Source organism: Triturus cristatus, chromosome 3_1 (genome assembly GCF_964204655.1).
Source record: "Triturus cristatus chromosome 3_1, aTriCri1.1, whole genome shotgun sequence".
NCBI classification, from domain to species: domain Eukaryota; kingdom Metazoa; phylum Chordata; class Amphibia; order Caudata; family Salamandridae; genus Triturus; species Triturus cristatus.
Genome location: NC_140583.1, coordinates 888,735,456 through 888,753,604, shown reverse-complemented (window position 1 = coordinate 888,753,604; position 18,149 = coordinate 888,735,456). Strand labels below are relative to the sequence as shown.

The 18,149-nt window shown below is 44.4% G+C and overlaps 1 protein-coding gene across 3 annotated transcripts in view; it reads right to left on the bottom strand.

Moving 5' to 3' along the window:
- LOC146861238 (sodium channel protein type 2 subunit alpha-like) overlaps nucleotides 1-18,149 on the bottom strand; it is a 544,972-nt gene that overhangs the window by 63,500 nt on the left and 463,323 nt on the right. For all 3 annotated transcript variants that reach the window (XM_085645392.1, XM_085645389.1, XM_085645390.1), the window contains 2 exons: nucleotides 14,059-14,112; nucleotides 2,809-2,946 (listed from right to left, as the gene is read on the bottom strand). In XM_085645392.1, coding sequence (XP_085501518.1) covers nucleotides 2,809-2,946; nucleotides 14,059-14,112 — 192 coding nt within the window. The remainder of the gene's footprint in view (nucleotides 1-2,808; nucleotides 2,947-14,058; nucleotides 14,113-18,149) is intronic.

The window sequence follows — 18,149 nt, the reverse complement described above, 5'->3', positions numbered from 1 at the left end:
CTGGGCTATATTGCCCAGTGAAAAGTCCAGTGTGGGATATGGGGAGGGGGGGGATATGAGTTTCTTGTCTCTTTCTTTAGGATGAAATCCCTATATTCTTTTTTGTCCTGGTGGGCATCATCTTCCTACCCTTGAACCATGACCTTCCTTATCCCCTTGTCAGGGTTTCTCTTGGCCATTACGAGGGCAGTCTTCATCCTCTATGTGTTTTAGCATTGGAGGTACTGGCCGAGGTGTCAAAGGGAACATTAGTGGGTGAGTGTGGAGATGTCATCTTTGACAAAGGAATGAGTGGTTGTAATGTAGGTGTAACATGTTGCTGTTGTGATCATGTTCAAGGACCAATTAAAGGGTAATTATGTTGCAGCTGGGCAACAACTATTTAAAAGACTTCCACCATGTGTTGTAGCATGACCATCAATGAAACAGGCACATGAATCAGAAAGTGTTCATAATAAGGACAGCTTGGCTTTTATAGAAGTCTGTACCCTCTTCAGCAGTCTTGAAATAGAAATCTTAGGGATCATACTCCTTGTAACACTGCAATGGAAACGGAATTTCTACCTTCCTCCTCATAATTCTGTTCTTCATACTCAAGAATACAGGAATCATTAACTGTGCAGAGCTATAGGCTGCATCGTAGGTCTGTTCATGGTCACTCACATAAGCCTCTAACTCAAGACTCCAGGATCTATAATGGCAAATAAGCAAAAACTTTCAGTCATGAGTGCAAATAGGCTGGTGTTTCCTCCATAGATGATAAAAAGGGTCAATCCATTGTCATTGACAGCACCATTGATTGGGCTGAATGAAAAATTACAGCTGAAGAGGATGGGATCGTCATGAACCTGGTCGTTGTCAATGCAGCTGTCGATGAGGGTGATGGTGCTGGATTTGTTTACAGGATCATCATTGACGAGGCACATGGTCAATGTGATCTTCTTAGGCACTGGCGAAGTGGTTATTGACAGGGAGCTGTTAGGATGGAAAAAAATCCTGTGCATGGTACGAGATGTGTAACCCTGCCATGAGTGCCAACTGTTCAGTTGTCTGGATCCCTTAGGCTGATTTTTCTGTCATAGGCGAACACGGATCATGTGTGTATACCATGACATAACCCTGTCTCATGGATTGCAGTCTTGTTGGACCGGGAGGGGCACCCAAAGTGCTACCCTCATACTGGTGGAAGGTTACCACCTTCACCAGGAGTTTTGCAGCATGCTTGGGGTGGACGCAGTATATTGTGTAGTTATCAGTAGTAATGAACATAAAGTGTACGGCTGGGGATCTCGGATTAACCTTGTCACTCCCATTAATTATGTTGTGGACAATCAGCTTAGGAGTCGTGCCTGCTGTGACAGACCTCTTTCATGCAGGAAGATGAAAGGGAAAAATGTCCACTTCACAAAACAAGCAGAACCCCAACATAAAATTTCAAAGACTCAGACCCTAAATTGCATTTAATGGCTGGAAAAGGACTGTAAGGGGAGGTTGAGGCCCCAAACATTTGTCATCTGCCAAGCAGTCAAACATGCTGTGTGAGAAGGGGAAGCTCTTCAAGACTTCTGCCTGTGACCAGGGCTGGGGGCATAGCCCTGCTAGTCTGCCTGCTGGGTGAAGGAGCATCACCCAGTACACCAAGATCACCTGCTTTGGAGTCCAACTCAAGCATGGAATCTGTGAAAGATCTGATTTTGGAAAATAGTTGCCTAACATGCACATGTTTCTATTAGTGAGAACATTAAATCAGAGAGCATTCACTACAATAATGTATTTACAGACCACATGGTGAGATGGCATTATTATATCTAGGTTTCTGTAAGTCCTGTAGGGTCCAGTGCTTGTAGCACAGAGTCATTCATGACTAAGCATGTATGATCACAAGGAAATCCCCAAAAGCTCCTTCGCCGTGCTGCTTGTGGATGAAGAGCTATATTAACATAAGTGTTATCATCACAATAGGAATCATGTATTTACAAATCCTCCATAGCATCTTTTTGCAGACCATAATAATAATCTTTGTGTGAAGCATAGTAATGTCTGTGATGCTACCCTTCTCCTAGACTTCTCCACATAGACAACTATGTGCATGCCAAATTTCAAGGTTTTACTTTGCACAGTGTCATAAAAATCAACTTAAAGAAGATATATGTTCAGGCCTCTAGCTAATGTAAAGCCCATATTCACCCTCTACGCATATTTTATGAACTTAGGTAATGATTATGCAGAGATTAATGATACAGCAAGGCTTCTCTGGGCCCATGTTGCTTCATAGATTCAATATATCTGAGCTCTGGGGCAGCTGGCGTCATTGCTGTAACACGAATCTACAGTCGCAAATCCCATTAACCGTCACTGTGTTGAGCAGCGTGCTGGGAGAACTGATGCTCAGACCTGAAATGACACAGAAGTTGCACATGTGTGCTGTCCCACAACATACTACCTTTTTTGGCCTGGTTGAAGAACTCTGTGCTCTTGCGGGACCTGCGTGTAATTGTCATGAGCTGCATATGCTCTGTAGAAGTTAATTACTCAAAAAAGCCTACCCAGGAGTAATGGTCCCCTCGACAGTCAGTTTCTGTGTTGTATATAAGCAGCACGTAAGGAAATAAAGGCCGCACCTGAAGGCTGACAGCAAGTTTCTTCTTAGAAATTGTTATATTAACAGCAAAAGGCGCAGGTGAAAATGAAAAGTGAGCATTGTTGAATACAGCTAGCCAGCTAGTAGTGATATTTTTTAATCATTATAAAATGGTTGCCTAGAAGCAGTAATCAAATATGATATTACTAGCACCATATAATACTTATCTTCTTTTTTTGCTGGTTGAAGTTATCAATGATGACACCAATGAAGAGATTCAGGGTGAAGAAGGACCCAAAGATGATGAAGATGACAAAATATAGATACATGTATAGGTTGTCCTCATATTTGGGTTGTTCGTGTACCTATAGAAATATTTTATAAGTCATGATATTAGCAATCATGTTCGCTTTAAAAACACAACACTTGTTTAAATACATTAAAACAAGATGAAATCTGGCTCCAGTAACTGTGTGTAATCACAAATTGAAATACAAATGTGGTGTTCCATAAACCATGTTTATTAATAAATCAAAGACCACCATCAAGTGGAAAACAATGTGATGCAGCGGGTGGCCTGGGTGCCATTCCACGAAGAGACAGCAGCATGTTGCTAGGAAACAAGGATAAGAAATTCATAACCAATAGTGGAAAATATAAAAATGGCAGTGATAAAAAAGCCTGAGCTATAGAGAACTGTGTATAACCAACAGGGTTGAATGCTAGTAGGACTTCAGCCTTTGATCTTTATGAATAAGAGGAAATAATTGCATGTTCATGACTTCATGTTCACAACAGTAAAACATGTAAAACAACCTGTTCTTGTCAGTGCTATAAAAATACAAAACATACACATGTTAGAAGTGTTATTGTTATTATTAACACTAAAACAACGTATACAGAAATGTAAGTGAATTAGACAAAAACAGATATAGGACAAACATTTGGAGATATGAAAACGTTTGATGGTAGAACTACTTTACATTGTTGTTCCTGTAGTGCCCACTAATAGCCTGTAAGAGTACTGGTTATGCATCTAGACCCTCCATGCTCGTAGAAAGATGTTTTTTAAAAGGAACTATCATGCCATTTTAACACATGTATTTGAGTTCAATCTAATTAATTTACCTTGTTTTGCATTTGCCTAACATTTTGAAATTAATTTTTAACTGATTAGATTTGCACCTGCAAGTCAGGATCATATCATTTCTGATTTTGTGTTGATTATTTGCAGCCTTTTTTCTATGTTGTTGGTCTCTGATGGAAGGGTGAATCCATCTATCTGCCTAATATTGAGTAGATATCCACATTTTATGTTAATCTTTGGGCCCTATTTACAAAGGTAAGTTCACCCACAAGTAGATCTCTGCCAACTTCTAGGTGTTGATCTGTTTATGGATGGAATTCACAGTTTCTGTGTGTAGTTCTCAACGTCCATTTAGACTTTCTAGTCTCCACTCCTCAAATGAGGGAAGCAGATTCCTACATTCACATCTGAAGCAGAAATATTACTATTAGTAACTTTCTGGCATTTTGTGGAGATCCCTCCACTGGAGCAGAGATATCCCTATAGAAAGTTAGAAGTAACCCCTGCCCACCTGCAGGTGGCGGCCCAATGTCAACGTACTTCTATGCCGGTAGTGACGTGTACAGGCCTATACTGGCACCATGCGATTTATTCTGTTTTATATTTTATCCGCCGCATGTTTATGCTTGTAAATCTGCTCCCTGAGTGCTTCTTACCCTTTAAGAAGACGGAACCTCGGGGCTTCTCCTCGTTGTAGCGTTAGAGGGGCGACATTTTTCCTTCACTCTGCTGAGGCACAATTTGGAGGCCATTGTGGGTGGGCTAGCAGATTAGGTGCTTGCTACACTCCCGGTGGCTATATAATGCAGTGCATCGCGGACATGCTGCGGACTCGTAGATTTAGTACGCCTGTACTGCTGCTGCCCCGCTTTTTGTGAAATTTATGGTTTCTCAGGGGGAAGTGTTAGTGTACACCTCTGCATGTTGCAGGGTGCACGGTAAGGTGTTTTAGTACCGATTTATTTTGTCCTATACTTTATCCGCCGTATGTTCATGCTTGTAAATCTGCTCCTCTGAGTGTATCTTACCTTTTGAGAAGATGCAACCTCGGAGCTTATCCCGTTGTAGCGTCGGAGGAGCACCATTTTTTCTTCACTCTGCTGGGGTACTATTTGGACGCCATTTTAGGTGGGTTAGCAGTCTCGGTGCCTGCTTCCCTCCCGGGGGCTATTTAATCTACACTGCATTGCGAACAGGCAGTAGACTCGTAGATTTAGCAAGCTCATACTGCTGCTGCCCTGCTTTTTGTGTACTTTGTGATTTCTCAGGGGGGAAGTGTTAGTGTGCACCTCTGCATGTTGCAGAGTGCACGATAAGGTGTCAAGCCTGTCTGCACCCGTCCATATCCAGATCACGGCCAGCACTAGCCACGCTGCCCAAATGGATAGAGGCAAGGTTATTACATGGGCGCAAAATAGTCTCATGACTCTGAAAGGAGAAACGTGCTCAGGTATGCCTTGCTTTGATCTTTGGGCGGGATACGTGGAGTACTGCTGCTCGGCCTGCAATTTTACACTTAAGGTGCAACCAGAGATAAATGTAGAAACTGAAGCTTACTCCACGCACCATACTGCAAGGTTTTTTTACATTAAAGCTTGCCTTATCAACTGCAGGTCTTTACCGAAGCATGCAGATGATATCTGCCAATCCCTCATAGACAATGTGTGGGATATTATGTTCCTAACTAAGACCCGGCTTAGGGAAGGAACTAACCCCGATGTGGCCCTCATGATTCCCCCAGGCTTTCGAATTGTGTGCGTCAATGGGGGGGGGAACAGGTTAGGTGGGGTGACCATCATTTTTAAGGTCACCTTGGAGATTTCTACCTTTAAATTGGGTCTAGTAGGTAACATCGAAGGCCTAATTTTCTGCATCAAAATATCCCCATCCTTCTCCTTTGTGGGACTGCTTCTTTAAAGGCCACCAGATTGTCCACACAGCCACACTCTGGAGCTGGCTGATATTATCACCCAGATGTCCTTGCACTATGCTAATTTTACAGTGGAGGGAGACCTTAATCTACATGTTGATGATTTTAGCTGCCTATAGGCTGCTCACTTTATATCAGCACTTAGTGGCTGTAACTTAATAGAGTTGGTCTCAGCACCGACCCACAAAGCAGGCCACGTGTTAGATCTCATCTGCTCTAATTTACAGTACCTGAGGGTTGAGGAGCCACTGCGTATGGTTTGGATGGACCATTTTTTGGTCCCGTTCAGGTTAATTTTAAGACTAAAAGTTTAGCAAACCTGCAAATCACAGAAGTAAAGAGGAACTGGAGCAGGGGCACCACTGATTCTTTGGGCCCAGTCCTTGAAGAAACAATTATTAGTCTACCCCAACAGCGATTACACACGCTTTAACACCTGGTTCACATCAGCTCTTGACATAGTGGCTCCACTGCGGTCATTTATTTCTGCCAAAATCACCCCTTCGGCCCCTTGGTTCTCGGCTCAACTCAGACAGGAAAAAGCAGCTGCAAAAGGATGGAACGTGAGTGGAAAAAGTCCTATCTGCCTGCAGCTAAAAGTGCCTACAAAGAGGCCCTGAAGAAGTTCCATAAGCTTTTAAGATGTAAGAGGAGGGAAAAATATTATCGGATGTATCGAGCGTGCAGAAAACTCTTCTAAATACATTTTTAGGATCGTTAAATACTTCACTCACCCTACAGCGTTGGATTTTAATTTTCACCCCTTCCAGGCCCTGTGCTTTAACTTGTCAGAATTCTTTGAGGATAACATACTAAAACTGTATTCGTCATTTACGCCGGTGGTAGAGTCCCTAAGATGCAGGGACCACCTAGTCCCTTATAACGCACCATACAATTTCTTGGAAATTCTCAATTTAACAGCAGAGAAGACACTGGTCAAACTCATGAAATGTAAATCGGGTTCCCTGTCCAGCTAGATGGTTCAGGTCTCTGGCCTCACAGCTTAATCCTGTACTTCCGACAGTTTGAGAAACCCAATGCTGATTCCGGAAGTTCTTAGCAACTTTAGACCAATCTCTCTCCTAGCTGCTCTGGACAACATTCTTGAGAAATTGGCCCAGCAACAACTAACTGACTTCGTAGAAGCCAATGGACTCCTACAGGGCCCCAGTCCGGCTTCCGATCAGGTTATAGTACAGAGACAGTGCTGGTAGAAGTAGCCGATTTGGTGAGAATGTCTGTGGAAGGTGGCTCTGCTGCTAAGCTTGTGCTGCTGGACTTTTCAGTGGCTTTCGACAGGGTGTCCCACTCTATCCTGCTGGAAAGATTGGAACATATGGGCGTACAGGGAGTGGAACATGAATGGATCTGGTTCTATCTTGAAGACCGTGGACAACAAGTTTTTCTGCGCCCTTTCTCTTCTCCAGTCAAACAACTTACCTGCGGAGTGCCCCAGGGCTCAACTTTAAGCCCACTGCTTTTTAATATCTAACTTTCCTCGCTGGCGGCCCTTATTTCCACATGGGGGGGTAAGTAGTCTCTTTATGTAGACGACACTCAGCTGGTGTTTTCTTTTAAAGAACATTCCGCGGCAGCCTTTGCTAAATTTAAGGACTGCCTGAAGGACATTGCTAGCAGAATGAACAAAAATTATTTGACGCTCAACCTTACGGCACAAGTCAGACATATTTCCGCTGCCGGCTTTGGAAAAATGAGAACTATCAGGAAATTCTTGGGTTTCCTGTCTGAAGAGAGCCGTAGGATTATGGTCCATGCATTGGTTACCTCCCAGCTAGACTATGCCAATTGTGTCTACCTGGGGTTGCCAGGCGATTTGACCCACAGGCTACAGATGGTGCAGAACACGGCTGCAAGGCTAATCCGTAGGGTCTCTGTTCGCCAGTACATTTCTCCACATCTGAGACAGCTCCCAGTGGCCAGAAGGATTGAGTTTAAGGCCCTCACCCTGGCTTTTCGAGCCTATCATGGCAAAAGCCCAGGATATCTTAGGTCAAGGCTCATCCCATATCGTCAGGAGAGGACATTGAGATCTAATCAGCAGCGTCTTCTCAAAGTCCCCCATTTCGCAAAAATGCAACAAGGAGGCAGGTCCTTCACAGTAAGAACAGTCAAACTGTGGAACACCTTGTCTAGCCACCTGCGCGTGTTGGATACAGAACAGGAATTAAAAAATGCTTTAACAACGGGCTCTTTAGGCAGGGGAAGTAGTATCTGGAGCTTCTCAGTTTCTCTAGTCTACTTCTGAGGTAACTGTGCTCTATAGAAATGGTCGTTGATTGATTGATTGATGCAAACCGAAATCATTTGCTTTCGTGTTTCGTCCTCATCTGCAGACACAGAACCAAAATCAGATTTGTTGTGACCAGTGTGCAGATTCCTAAAATAGGATCTTTTTAGGTGAAAAGAGTCCAGTTCACATAAAAGGGAGGATGTCAGGGAGGAATCAGAAAGAGTCTCTACCAGAAAGGCATTACTGAAGGTAAGCAAAACGTTCTTCTGATAAAAACTTCTAACTGCAGATTCCTCATCTTTGAATAGATACCAAAGCAGTACCCCCCAGGAGGTGCGTATGTGAACTGGCTCAAACCAAAAAGTCCTGCAGCACCAAGTGGGCAAAGTGCCCTTCATGATGGACCTAGCCGTCCAGACAGTAGTGCTGCATGAATGTATGGAGTGCTGTCCACAGAGACGCATGGCAGATGTCCAGGACAAGCACTCCACATGCCAATATAGTGGTAGTAGCCTTGGTCTGATGGAATGAGCCCTTGAGCCTTCTGGAGGCTGCTTGTTAGCCATTGCAAAGAAGATCTAAATACAGTGCATGATCCAGCAAAAGATGGCTCTCTTCTGAACTGCCTTATCTTTCTTTGCTCCCGTGATCCCAATAAAGAGCTGATTGTCCACCCAATTTTCTCAGGTACGATCGATTCAAAAGCTGAGGACCGTTCTTGGATTTAGCCTCCTTAGAGAGGTGAGGTGGAACAAAGAACGTCAGGAGGGTTATGTTTTTGATCAACATGAAAAGGACTCACCACTTTCAGTAAAAAGGAGGACAAGTACTAAAACCCAGCTAATTTGGATTACAAATGGTATAAGGTGGGTGAATAGATAGTGCCTGAAGCTCACTCAACCTCTGAGCCAATGTTGTGGACACCAGAAATATTATCTTGAGGGTAGCAACTGGAGAGGACAACTCTGCTCAGGCTCGAATGGAGATCACACAAGAAAAGTCAGGACTAAATGCAAGTCCCCCAAGACATGGTAAAAGGAGAAGGAGGAAACAAATGTAACCCATTTCAGAAAAACATCACAACAAGTGATTGAAATAAGGAAGGCTGATCCGGCAAATGTAAAAAGGTTGAAATAATCAACAGGCACCATTTAACAGTGCCAAAAGCAAAGCCTTGCTGGACTAGGTTCCCCACAAACAAAAGGACCTCTGACAGTTTGCCATGAAGTGTCTCTTATATGGTCATATTTTTATATGCCGAATAAAGATTATCATTATTATTAATATTATGACACCTGCTACTTCGGTAGGAAGGTCAAAAGCACTCAGCTGCCACCGCTCAATCTCCAAGCATTGAGGTAAAGGGAGTGCAGGTTTGGATACGAGACCTTGCCCTGTTGCTGCGACAGGGGATCCTCCTGAAGCAGCAGCCTGATTGGAGGACAGATGCTCAAGTGGATAGCTTGCAGCTCCAACAGGTTGATCTGGATACAGGCCTCTGCCAGAGGCCAGAAGCCATTGATCTACCCCAAATTGCCACCCAAAGCCAGAATTGATGCATTGGTCACCAATGTCAGGTCTGTGTGGGGTGGGTGGAGGGTCCAGTAGCCACCGTTGCAGATCTTTTGCAGTATTCTCCAAAATCTGGACTAGATTGGAAAGATCCCCCAAAGGCTGAAATATCACAATTAAAATCCAAATATCCTGAACTCTCCACTCTGGGGGATAGGCACAAAACTGCACCAAACCCTGAACGGCTCTAATGAAAGGGAGTATCTGTGAAAGAGTCAGGTGTGACTTCAGAATGCTTATAGTGAACTCCAACAATGTCAAAAAGTTTGCCGTAGTCTAGAGGTGGGGGACGAATGCCTGGGCCAAGACCTCCTTCAGCAGCCCATAATCGAGGTAGGGGAAGACTGGAATTTCTTTCCTCGGAAGATGAGCTGCGAACATTGCCATCACTTTTGTAGACATCCCAGGGGCACTGGTGAGGACAAAGGGGAGCACAGACAACTCAAAATGCTTCTGTCCACATTGAAATGCAGATAGTGTGGACCTGCAGGACGGAGGGGAGTGGCCGAACTACAGAAATATCGAGTCCTAAATATTGTCAGTGGGAAATATCGACAGCAAGAATATCGTGGTCAAGAATATTGATTTGAAGGTAAGAAATATAGTTTTTAAAAGTATAGAAGTCAATAATATCGTTCGCAAAAATATAGGGGCTCATTATGATGGCGGAAGGAGAGCCACCACCGGCCCGGCGGTCCTTCCGTCTTCGCCAAATTAGGATGGCGATGGGTACCGCGGCGGATGCAAAGTCCGTCCGCCGCTTCACCGCCAAAGGCAATTGCACTGATTGCCTGGCGAATGGAGCAGGGCCACTAATATGATGGCGTCCACCAAATTAGGATGTGGGTTTCAAAAGGCCTTTCCATAGTGGCGATGCCGCCATGGAAAGGCTGGCAGGGATTGGGCTTGGGGGCCTGTTGCGGGCCCCCCTTTTTTGGGGGGATGTCGCTTCACTGGGGGGTACCCCCCTGCATTTCCATGCACCAAGTGGCAGGCACCGCGTGGTGCCTGCCACGTGGTGCAGGGAAATGCAGTGCAAGCACTTTTAACATTGCGGATGGTGCTGCAGCCAGCAGCACCACCCGCAATGTTAAAAGCCCAGGATGTGCCCGCCAGTATGGCGGGCGCATCCTAATCACAGTGGTGGGACCGGCACATGTCTGGCGGCTGGTCCCAAACACCGCTACGACATTGTAATCACCCCCATAGTTTTTTAAAATATCGATTTTTTAATTAGTGTTATGTATTTTAGTTTAGATTTTAAATGTTTTGATGTATTTTTTTATATAAATATTGTTTATGTTTTTTAATATATGGGTACATTTTTTATTAGCTATCAATTTTATTTTAATTAAATTTTGCGTTTTTTAGTTCTGTAGCAGGTTGTGGGTTTATAGGGGAATATTTATTGTGTGGGAAGATATTTAATTATAATAAATTAATGATATTTTTTAATTTAATAATATTTAATTGAGATTTTATAGTGCTAATTGTGGAAAGTAATTTATTTTTAAATAATTATTAATCTGTTGTTAATTAATATTATTTAACTAATTGAAAATTTAATATGGAAATTGTGTAATTGATTTTAGGTGCGGTTTGTGGGATTTATAGGGGTAACGGGTGGGAAATAATTAATTTTTTATTAATTATTAATTAGTTGTTAATTAATATTAATCAACGATATCACAAACATCGACCCTTGCACTCACTCACAATATTACTGTAAGCCTGTCCAGGTCTAGAGAGCTGTCACAACTGAAGTCACTTTATCTGCATTCAGGCACCTTAATAATCCTTTACCTTACACTACCTGTCTTTAAAATGCACAGGGTATACATTTACTCATACTAAGGTGCCGATTCCGATCCGGGTCGGAAAGCACTCCGACCGAGCCGGATCTGGAGTGTTTTCCGACAGAGCCGGAGGCCTGCAGTCCGTCCGAGCGAGTACGATGTGGGCGTATGCTGTCGGACTCGGTTCGGTCGGACTCCCATAGAAGTCAATGGGAGCCAGTCATACGACGCGTACATGGGCTCCCATTGACTGAATGGGTATTTTGCGGGCAAGTGCGCCCCCGACAGTGGGTACGCATCGGTGCCATCCGCACCGTACATGCCTGTGTTGGGGAGACCCATGGGTCTCCCCCTGTGTCCGAGTCATAGGGCTGCGGGTGTCAGGGGTCCGACGCGGACCCCCAAAGGCCACCATCCGGACGTTTTGCAAGCCGGACACTCCGGCTCGCACAGGCTGTCCGACGCGTGCATCGTACTGGCTCGGTCGTAATTCGCATCCATTGCACGACACGGTTAGCTTCCGACCGAGACGTATGGAGCGGTTTGGACCCGGAAACGAATCGGTAGGTGAATTTCACATAGCTCGCATCGCACTTGCTCGCTCGAACAGCTGTACGAGTTGTTCGGATGACACGCGTACGGCTCATAGTTTTTCCAACCGGATCGTGTTCTGTGACCTTCCGACCAGGATCGGAATCGGCCCCTAAGTGATCAACACTCAGTGCATGATCATTGAGGAAACACATCCACCATACTGCACCAGATGATTTATTCGTTTTTTATTTTTTATTCTATCTGTCTTCCATATTTCACTATACCAGCTTTAAATAAATGTCACAGAAACGTATTCTATTAGAATATGTTAAAATGTATATTTTCATACTTTGCCAGGTGAATCAACACAAATCACAAACATCATAATTGAAGTAAATATATACCTTTCATAACAACTCTTCTAACAAGCATACCCTCTTTTAAATAGCTACAACACATAGTTTCACTCATTTACACCAGAGTGTTCTATAAACTACTGCATGCTTTGTTTGTTAAAACATCGTATATTTCAGCAACCTAGCTCTGGAAACAGTTAGGACTGAAGTTAATTGTCCCACAGAAGAGCAATACGATTCCTAAATAGTTTCGGCAAAAGGGAGTAAAAGGAAACTCATGGCCATATGTATGGGACCATGCCAGGTATGTTCATCTCCTCAGACACAAGCAGCTTGATGACCACATTTATAGAAGCCCTTCTGATCAAACTCTAATAAAATCTATAACCACAGGATAGAGTGATTTGCAACATCTCATTCATGACACTGTTAAGTGAGGTTTTCAAGCAACTAGTTCCCTCTAAGTGGTGAAAACGAGTTTCATGTGATATTTAATCACCATCTTATTCCTATTCAGTGCCTTAACTCAACGCCAATTGCAACAGCATGACCGACACTATGGATACTAGCAACAGTACTAAATGAAACAACAATGGTGCTGGGTGACGGCCAGGTTTACCAGTAGCACCAGTTACACCCACCATCGCTGATGTGATGGTTAATGCAAGACCCTAGTCTGACATTGGTGGCTCAGGCAAAGCCTCAGTGAGCTCTTTAAAAGTTACCATATTCATAGACTCTGGACTCTTTGATGGCCGTGCACTTTAGTCCAAGGTCCATGCAGAATAATTGGTGCAGCGAGATATAAACAGCTGCTTTGGTTGTGAGTTTATAAACCATCTCTCTTCCTTTAAAGATCATAGCGTGCCAGAATAGGTTCCATAATCAGCACCTTCCTCTTGCTGGCCACTGAGGTCAGACTCTTGAATTTATTTTCCCCTACATTTGTTAGATTGAACTTTTATCTAACACAGACATTCCAAGATAGTATCCAGAGAGGGTACTGCAAACTGAGCTTTACAGCAGGACTTGGTGTAAAGAAGACATTGGTCAGATAAGGTGGATTCATATCTTCTCTTTAATGCAGCACCTTGCCCACAGGCAAACTGTACAGTAACAGCCACCTTCAGAATACAGTACGAGCCATCAAATTCCTAGTAAGAACAGCTACACATGGAGTGGAATCACGGATCCGGGTTGGTGCCAACCTGGATATCTACTTCTCATGGTTTTTTTTGTCCAGGCCCGTTGTAATTACTTTCATGGTAATCCTGAAAACTCAAACGATAGGAACAGGATCGTGAACATTCTAAAGAGGTTCCAGGTAAATATGCCTATTATCCAAACGCTTCCTAGGAGGTTACGGTGAAGTCTGCATCACATTTCCAGATATCCTAAGTGACTGTTAAAAAACACATAAGGTGGTTGTTGGAATCAGTCTTAGGAGCAGCACTTTTGTGCTCAGTGCAGCCTTTAAATCCTGAAGGCTTGGTGCTCATCTCAACAAAGGAAACAAAAATCAGATTACTAAAAATTTCTAAAAATAAGTTCAGGAATGTTGTAATCGTTAACTTGATTTTTAAATAGATACTGAAACCTAGACACGGAAATTGGAATTGAAGCGAATAGAGTGTGATTAATATTGGCCATCATTGTGAGACTTAATAAAGGCACCAGGTGACATTAGTGGTGATGTGACAGTATGTTCAAGGTTAACGGTATTTTAAAATTTTTCCCATGACTGGAAAGTTTTAAAAATAAACCATAACCAGAACTATCGTTGTGGGTCAGTACAATGTGCGCGCCATCACAAGTCACCACAAAAAAAGTACATTTTAGTCATGCATTATTTCCTTGTGACCCTACACAAATTTGTGGTTAAACTGGTAAATGGATTCCTGAGACTGAAGGGCAGATATAGAAACATAATTTCTTTTCAGGATAAACTAACCTGCCGTGAATCAACTGCCGCATACATTATATCCGTCCAGCCTTTAAATGTGGCCTGCAAATAAGAACCAAAATAATATTATTTTGTAAAATAAAGCACAATAATCGAAACATGAAAGAATTAAAAATATTGTAACATGGCATGGTAAGCAATTCAAAATGACATTCAAGTAGTTTTTCACTTACATTTTATGAACAGTAGTTACTTGAGTGCCTTTAATGTTTTTAGTTTTTTTTGTTAACATAAACAATAATGCACTTGAACTGGGCACTTAACAATACATGTGTATGGGGGATAATTGCGAGACAAAAACTTAGCTACAAAAAACAGAGTGTTGTACAGAGGCAAGAGCAGAAAAGACTGTAGGCCTTATTGCGAGTACGGCGGTCCATAGGACCGCCTTCATTGAGGAGGAGGTTTGGCCACTGCCATCACTTGTGGGTCTGCCCACAGTCTTCAGTGTGTGGCAGTTGTACCGCCACAGTAGCGCCATCCAGGCTCCGGTGGCATTCGTACAGTGCAAAGGGGCAGCAATATTCTGGTGGTGTCGCTGTGGCACCACCATGCATATTACGAGTTGCCTGTCAACTGCCTCTTTCATGGCAGTGAACCCGCCATGAATAGGGTGGTTGAGCGGCAACTAGGGGACATAACATAACTGACGCTCCTGGGCCAGGGGATGCATGCGGGAGGCACATGTTGTTCCCCCCTAGTATTGTACCCCAGTTGCTTCACGGTGTGCGCATGCATGCCACACCATGCAGGAACATGCTGCAGGTGCTGGCACAGCAGCATTTAAAGTTAAGTCTCACCCATGAGCCTTATACTGTCGCCGCCATGAGACCGCCGCAGAACTGGCTGCACGCCATTAATTATAGTTGTAATCCGGCAAGCGGGGGCAGCATGGGCTTGGCAGTCCTCCTGTCGGTGCAGCGGTGGTGGGCCGACAGGAGGACTGCCAAACCTTTAAAAAGGCCCTAAACTTCATAAAAGATTATTTTGGGTGAGGGAGATGACAGTTACAGTTATATATTAAAGAACTTAATAGAAAATGAATCTCCAATCTCAACAGCTAATATAAAGAGATTGCCAGACACTGAAACGTTGCTAGAGTACATTGTTTATATCAGTCATGGAGACAATGGCATGAGCTAGCCATAAAAATGAGCATAACAGCTGAATGTATAAGTCCAAGTATAGATCACATACTGGGGGAATCCAACACAAATAAAAGAAAAAAGATTCTATTCAATAAGGCATGGAGAGATGCATATCTATTACCATTTAATGTGAATGGTTTGATATAGGTCATTATAAGCGTAACACAATGGATCACCTTTTGCTGTTTAACATAAAAATCCATTTGGTGTGTCAAAGGGAGAAGAGATAATTTTGTTGGGCAGGTAGAGGAATATGTTCACTGCACATCTAAGCTCCCAGTAATTACATGAGCTCCCAGTAATTGGAGAGGTACTCTTGGCCGTACACAGAATCAAGCAGCCAGTCTGCCACTTTAGGCGTGGGTTGTCTGCCTCAGTGAATGGCCACCAGTAGTTTTGCCAAAGTAATAGAATAGCAGGGAGGTGTCGGACTTGAGAGGGAACATCTATGACGTATCCCAGGAGGCCAATCAATGGGGTCTGTGGTGACGAGTGACCAGTATTCTGGGTAAGGTCTCTGTAAACGGACATCCAGTAGCTTGCTACATGTGGGCACTCCCATGATAGATTGAGGAATGTGGCCTGTGGGGCGGCGCACCTTAGGCAGTGCGCCTCCTTGACTAGGTCCATATGATGCAGTTGAACAGGTGTGCGGTATTGTCGATGTAGGATAGATAGGCCGGAGTCTGTAATTGGGCAACAGGGCCATGATCTTCCTGCAGCAGTCAGTCCATTTTGTTTCAGAGATGGGAGTGCCAGTGTCAAGTTCCCAATGCCGCACAAACTAGGGGGGGACACCCCGCACTTTGTCTTGCATCCTGGCATACAGATGAGTGACTAACTTGCGGGAGGAGGAATTCGTTAACAGGTGTTCCAGCGCTTGCAATGTGGGAGGTGGCACAGGAACATGTCATGTAGCGTGCGGCATGCAGCGTAAAACTAGTGATAAAGGAGGGGATCGACCATGGTGGGGTGGTGGTGCTCATCTGCCTCAAGAAGGGGCAAAAACTGACCATCTGAATAGTGGTCCCAAAACATGAGGAGATCCCGCTGGCGGGACCGCATCCCAGCACCCTCGTCCTGCAGAAGGGGGAGCATGGGGTTGCGCGCAAGCGGGACAGTGTTCTATGCACTGTGGGTGCATAGAAACCTAACAGCTGGGTGCATCATTGCAGTCTGTCCCACGCCCGATGCAAACCACTGTGTCGATCTGCATGTGTGGGGGCTTGTAAGGCTGATATAGTTCTACAGCAAGAGGGCATGGAGCCGCCTGGCCTGCCTCCACCACAGCGTGAGGCTGAAACCGTGTGGGTTAAAGCCCAAAGTGTATGTATTGTGCACAGAATGCGTATAGGTGCATGTAGGGCGTGTTCAGACCTACCTGTTTGAAAGATAGTGTGAGCCTTGGCTGTTTGCCTGCCTAGACTAGGGAAATCAGATATGAGCCAACGTTTTTTAGAAATTGTGCGGTGAGTGGGATCAAGAAGTTGATGAAGAGGAAGAGCAATTTAGGCAGGGGAACCATTTTGGCAATGGCTATCCTCCCCGCCCTGGAAAGGGACTGCCAGCTCCAGGCTAGAATTCAATCCTCCAGCCAGGTCATGACCCTGCCATAATTCACCCTCCACAGTTTGTCTGTATCTTGGCTGAGCCATATTCCCAGGTAGCAGACTGGGTCGGTAGCCCACTATAGGGGGTTTTTGGATTCAAAAGGCTGTGTATCTGAGGTGAGAGGTAATAGGGTGGATGTAGCTCAGTTGATGTTGATACCAGAATACCCAACAAATCTAACTACCTCTTGAATGATATGGGGACATGTTTGTTTGTGGTTCCCGTACATAAAGCATGATGTCATCCGTTAACATGGACACCAGTATCCCTCTGGTGGTGATGTTCAGTCCCATGATACTGTCACTGATGAGCAGCTAGTGGCTCCATTGCTATGGCAAATAAGACTGGGATAGAGGGCACCCCTGCCTGGTCCCGCAAGTAACTGAAGATGGGGCATAAATCATGCAGTTGAGGCGAAGGTGTGCTGTTGGGGAAGCGTACAGGAGGCCAATCAGGCACAGCAACTGAGGACTGAGCCCAAGCCACAGGAGGAGATTAATTAAATATGGCTACTCCAGGGAATCAAATGCCTTAGTGGCGTCCTACAGTGTAGTGTCGGCTGCCAGTTGGGAATCTATGGCATGCAAGAGGGTGAACATTGTTTTGAGGATATGGGCAGTTGAACAGTCTGGTACAAATCCCAATTGATCTGGCTGGACAATGTCTGGAAATGAAGGAGGAGCAGATTGGCAAGGAGTTTAGCAAATATCTTGTTGTCATTCATCATTGAAAGTGGTTGGTACGAGCCATTGTGGTTGACGGGTTTTTCGGCTTTCTATATCGCAACAATGACCGCTTCCTGTAGGGATGGCGGCAACAACCTGGATGCTAGGGAGTCTTTGTACAAAGCTAGGAGGTGGGGGGCTAGATTTGTAGCATATTCCTTAAAAAAGGATGCAGTGAGTCCATCCAACCCCAGTGCTTTGTCTCCAGGGAGACTCTGGATTACATGAGTTACCTTTTCCACCATGAAGGGGGCATGAAAGTAGAGGTAGTGGCATGGTCGAGCCATAGCAGCTAAATTGTGTCAAGGTGGGCGGTGCGTCAGGTATGACAGTGGCATGGTACAGCTAAGAGTGGAACAATTTCACTGCCTGAAGCAGGTTGTCAGGTTGCGTATGGCTTATCTGTTGGTCATTGACAAGCTCCATGACATATGCAGCAGCCCTTTGCTTACGAAGCATCCTGGCCAGTGTCTTTCTGGACCTTTCACCATCGCCATAGTGTCTCGTAGCTGCCTCCATGTATAGGTAGCGAGTTTCTCACTGAGCTTCTTTGTCATATGCCGATAGTTTCTCTCTGATAGCAGCAAGAGTTTAT